The sequence below is a fragment of the Dermacentor albipictus genome, chromosome 8, assembly GCF_038994185.2.
Source record: "Dermacentor albipictus isolate Rhodes 1998 colony chromosome 8, USDA_Dalb.pri_finalv2, whole genome shotgun sequence".
Classification (NCBI taxonomy): domain Eukaryota; kingdom Metazoa; phylum Arthropoda; class Arachnida; order Ixodida; family Ixodidae; genus Dermacentor; species Dermacentor albipictus.
The window spans coordinates 40,320,081-40,324,817 of record NC_091828.1 but is presented as its reverse complement, the minus strand read 5'-3'; the positions used below and the strand labels follow the sequence as shown (position 1 = coordinate 40,324,817).

At 46.3% G+C, this 4,737-nt stretch overlaps 1 protein-coding gene across 1 annotated transcript; it reads right to left on the bottom strand.

The window, feature by feature from the left end:
- Positions 1-1,183: 1,183 nt before the first annotated feature.
- On the bottom strand, positions 1,184-4,070 carry LOC135915227 (uncharacterized). Its single transcript, XM_065448248.2, has 5 exons — positions 3,924-4,070; positions 3,093-3,260; positions 2,863-2,938; positions 2,604-2,735; positions 1,184-2,533 (listed from the first exon to the last, which is right to left on the bottom strand). The coding sequence occupies exons 1-5, from the start codon at positions 4,067-4,069 to the stop codon at positions 1,484-1,486; spliced, it is 1,572 nt and encodes a 523-aa protein (XP_065304320.2). The 5' UTR covers position 4,070; the 3' UTR covers positions 1,184-1,483.
- Positions 4,071-4,737: the final 667 nt, after the last annotated feature.

Sequence of the window (4,737 nt, the reverse complement as noted above, 5' to 3'; positions counted from 1 at the left end):
GAGTTTTCCCGTCACTCACGTCCTTCAATTCTTTGATAGCATAAATTGCCCACTAGTGGATGCCCTACGCGCAGAATCCGAAAGCTTACCTCCTGAGCCCACACAAGCCATCTCTCCTGGGTCACCTTCATTAAACCTATTTGACTGACAACGAATTCACCAAATATTTCACTGCTTTTCTTCTGAGCTGCACGAGGGCAGGCTCATTCTGAAAAAGATCAACTTCATCGAGAGGTCAGTAATTTTTTTTTTACCTGCACGACTGACCAATGCTTTTAATTGTAGGGTAGTCCACCATTCAGGCAGAGCTAAATGTTATATGAATTGCATAAACATGCAGAATTTCCGATCAGTTCTTCTTGGCATTCCCCGTGTAGGTTGCCTGACCCAGTTCTGCAAGTTTACAGAAAATACGTGGCAATTGAACCAGGGGATGTAGCCACTTTGTGTACACAGACTTTGGCAAACAAAGCTCTCTGGGGAAACGAAAGGTTTCCCAGAATTACTGCCACAAAGGTGGGACACATCGTTTATTTGGAATGGACAGGAAAGCATTTTTCTCAGTACATTGAGTGAATATTTATTATCAGTGATAAAACTTTTTTGTAGGCCCACAGGATCCTGACTTGCCCTGAGGAGGGCCTTTATGACCGTGCAAAGCGCATGGTAATGGAAGTGCCCTTCAGTGGTCCTTCTGTCCAGTATGGAGTGGCAATGGAGCCAAAAGCTCGTGTAGCATTTCAGGAAGAGTATGAGGTGACAGTCGCAGAATTCGGATTGTGTGCCCCGAGGAGCCTTGACTGGCATGTTCACCTGACGGCATATTTAGGTAAGGAGTTCCGCAAACTTATTTTGTTCAGACCACACCAGCGTGTTTTTTTTTTTCAGAGACAAACACGGAGAAACCATCCTGCTTGAAATAAAGTGCCCGTACAGCCGTAGAAACACCACACTGAAGAATAAGCCCTTGCTAAATTACTTGTGTGGCGATGAAGTCATCTCCCTACGACGTAGTCATCACTACGTCACTCAAGTTCAGATCTGCATGCGTGTGCTGGGACTCGATGTGTGCCACTTTTATGGGTACTCGAGCGTAGACATGCTATTGATACATGTCAAGAAAGACAGTGACTTCCTGCTGTCTGCAGTGCCAAAGCTGAGGCGCTTTTATTTTCAGCACTTTTTGAAGGCATTACATGAATGTGCAGGCCTATGAGGCAAACCCAAAGAATGAAAATGTGGACTGCAAAACAAAACCGCACACACGTGAAAGGGCTGGAAGCATGCCATTCCTGTGTATTCAAGCATAGACACATCAATAACGTGATCAACTTCCTGTCATCTGCACTGCTAAAATTGTGATATTTTGATACAATTAGAGATGTGCTGGCTGTGATACTTACACCAAAATATACATATATGTGGGTTGTGCAATAAATACACTTCATGTAACGTCCTTTGCAGGGCAAGTCCCCCTCTTCATTCACTGTTTTGCAAAGATAGGACTTTTCAAATTGGTTATTATAGCTATCATATGCAGGATTGCATCTGCATAAGATGTGAGTTCACACGGAATCTTATGTGTGATATCAAATATTTTCAGTCGTTGAATGACCCTCTCAACATGTATTCGTACTGACGCAGTTTCATATGTTGCATTTACTTCCGATTCAGTGAACTGCTGACTGCTAGCAAACGGTGGCAGTACCAATGTCGCTTTCTGGGTACCGACACCTGTCTTTATGCCAGAAAAACCCTTGTCTGCTAAGACCAGGTCCCCTGGCTCTAGTAGCGACAGAAATCCAGACTCAACAGTTGCCACTGAATCTGTAGTCCGTCCTCCAAATGCTTTTGAGACAAAAGTGACCAGGCCGTTGGGTGCAATGCCAATTAAATATTTGATTGTATGCCTGCTCTTGTAATGTGAATACCATAGGTTCTGTTTTCCCACTCCATTTGGGATTTCAGTTTCAAGCTCCGTGCAGTCAATAATTACTCTACAACTTGGGTAGTGCTCCTTGAATGCAGGTGGCATAGTTGACTGAATAACATTTCGTGACGGCCAGTAGACCCAACTTTTTGTGGCCACATTCAAATTCACGAGCATTCCCTTGAAGATTCGTGCTGCTGTAGTTCTGTGCACATCAAAAAGAGCCCCAAGAAGAGAAAATGGCATGCCATGCCTCAACTTTATCAGAAATAACAGAAGTTTGTCCTCAATGCGCAACTCGTTCACGGCCCTCCTCATGGGTGGCAAAACGCTTAAAAGAAGAGCAAAAATGTTAAAACTGACAGCTGTTAAAGAATGAAACTTTTCTTCATCTTCAGTAACTGAGCTGTGACCAGCGAAAACGGGTTGTTTATATAAAGGCCCACAGCTTTTGTCAATAAATGTAGTGCTACATCTTCCCACGCCTGTAGTGCACACCTCGTTGTGGCTAATATAACATGATGCATATTTATCGGTCAACTCAGAAGTGAAGGTGAATACACTGCTGAAGGACGAGTGTCCATCTTCTGTCATTGTTGACACCTGGAAGCAATAAGTTAAAAGACAATTACTAATCAATACCCCAACCCTGACATAGGATATGCTTTCTTACGTGAACAAATCGCAGGCTAGTATCAAAGAGAGCGCCTTGACTGCTGTCAGAAGACACTGGACTGTTGTCGCTGCTAGCAGCTTGAGCCTCCAGAATTATGGCCTCCACACTTTTCTCGTGTACATTAGCAGCCTATGAAATGTAAATGAACGAATAAATGAGCATTTATTTTAGTTTTTGCTGCACAAAAACCGTGGGCGATGAAAACAGGGCCTGGAAAAAAGCAGGCTTCATCGCCCACATAAATTAACTTCATTACCGCTTCAGCTGCTTGTCCATGCACCTCAGCAGTCTGCTTGTCCAGCAGCATCCTTTGCTCTTGCCTTCTTCTTTTCCTAGTGGGATTGAAGTGCATTTACATAATAAACAGAGATTTCAATGTTCACCTAGTCCAAAGAGAGTTGAAAGTTGCATAATATATCACACAGATCTTCAGTAACTGTGAGCAAAGAGCTCTGTATGATAATGTTAATGTGGATCCCTTCTTACCTGACATAGCGGTCTTCAGAGAGTGGGCCAGGTGCTGCCCTGTATGTAGCAGGAAATATGGAGGGGTAGTAGGCTGGATGCCCCTCTTCATTCACCTTTACACCACCCACAAAGTGTTTGCTGCAGATCCTTGTGTATGGAGTAGGTCGCCAGCCTGCGCCGTCCTTGCTGCGGACAAAACAGTTTGTGTGGGCAACAACCACAAAAAAGATAGTAAACTGTGCGGTCTGACGCCTCGAATCGACACATGTGTTTTGAAGGACCTCGTAGTGGAGGTCGTAGTGGACTAATTTAAGCTACCTCAGATACTTTAACATGCACTGACATCGCACAACACACGCGTTTAGCGTTTAAAAACACCTATCCTCCTCGATCAACATCTCAACCTCATCGTTAGACGATACCTGCGGTGTCCAAACTGTTTCTGCTAGACTCCATCAAAACGCAGCTGCCGCAGGCGGGGCCGAACCGGCGTCGTCGGGACAGTAGTCTAGCGCCTAACACCTGAGCTACGATGGCGGGGCAATAACAACACAAAAATGACGCGAACCCTAACACATCAGGCCAGTTAAGGCTACGTGCCACGAAGCAAACGCTAAGATGTAGCCAAAATTGCATATTCTAAGCTCTGTATGTTCAACGGGTAGTATTTACAACCCTGTTAGAGTTTAAGGCGAATAACAGGCGATCTCATTCCAACTTCGCATATGACTATCAAAATAATGCATTGTATCTCGTACAGTAATGTGAACGAAGCATCCTGAACGATAAGCAAATGAATGCAACAACACATGAACGGCGCACGCTTGGTAGGGTGCTGCTGCGACTCACTTCTGTTGTCGGACAAGAGCAATCCAGCGTTCCCGTCGCTTCGCTTCGTACGGCTTGCTGGGGAACCTAAAAAAACTTGTTCCAGGCGAGTTCGCGTAGGTGCTGTGGCAATTCACAACGCAGCAATTCACGTTAGAACGCGGCATGTTGCTGTTGCAATCCAGGACCGACGCACTCAGACCGCTCAAACACACACACGCTCGGAGAGCTTCGCGCGCGCGTCTCCCACCAGCTCATCGCATTCCGCCGCGAGGGGCGCCCTCGTCTGCGCCGCAGTTACTCCTGCACGGAGCCTCTGGATGGATGGATGGATGTTATGAGCGTCCCCTTTGGAACGGGGTAGAGTTACTGTATATGCTACCGCAGGTAGCAGAGTTGCGCGTCTGTTTTATCCCGCCGCTAGCGCCCCTATTGGCAGAGCGTCATCACGTGGTAGTCAAGCAACCGTGCATTGCGGAGAAGCAGATGCCCGGGCCAATTTTTGTATTTCCCGACGCCGCCGCTGCAGCGAACTGGATTGACACAAGTCAAATTCAAAGCGAATCCGGCCGATCTTGGCGTTCGCTGTTCGCGTGCGCGCTAGCTGCGGAGCAACAACACAACGTGCGCAGCGCATCTCACAGTTGGTTCATCGCAGTGTCCGCGCAGTCCCATCGGAATGATATAATGACCGGATGCTCTGCTTCCGTCTGCACGAATCGCTCTGAAAGCGGAAAAGCTTTTTATTCGATCCCATTCAAACCCATGCACCACACTGCTTTCACAGAACTGTCATAAAAAAGTCAGCTCACATTTTCAGGATAATGCACAGCTT

Excerpts from the sequence above, each read along its gene's own strand:
- LOC135915227 (XM_065448248.2), bottom strand. The coding sequence starts at position 4,069 with ATGCCGCGTTCTAACGTGAATTGCTGCGTTGTGAATTGCCACAGCACC. Across the intron at positions 3,261-3,923 it reads GCTCTTGTCCGACAACAGAA|CAAGGACGGCGCAGGCTGGC; the intron begins GTGAGTCGCAGC and ends TTTTGTCCGCAG. Across the intron at positions 2,736-2,862 it reads ATGGACAAGCAGCTGAAGCG|GCTGCTAATGTACACGAGAA; the intron begins GTAATGAAGTTA and ends TACATTTCATAG.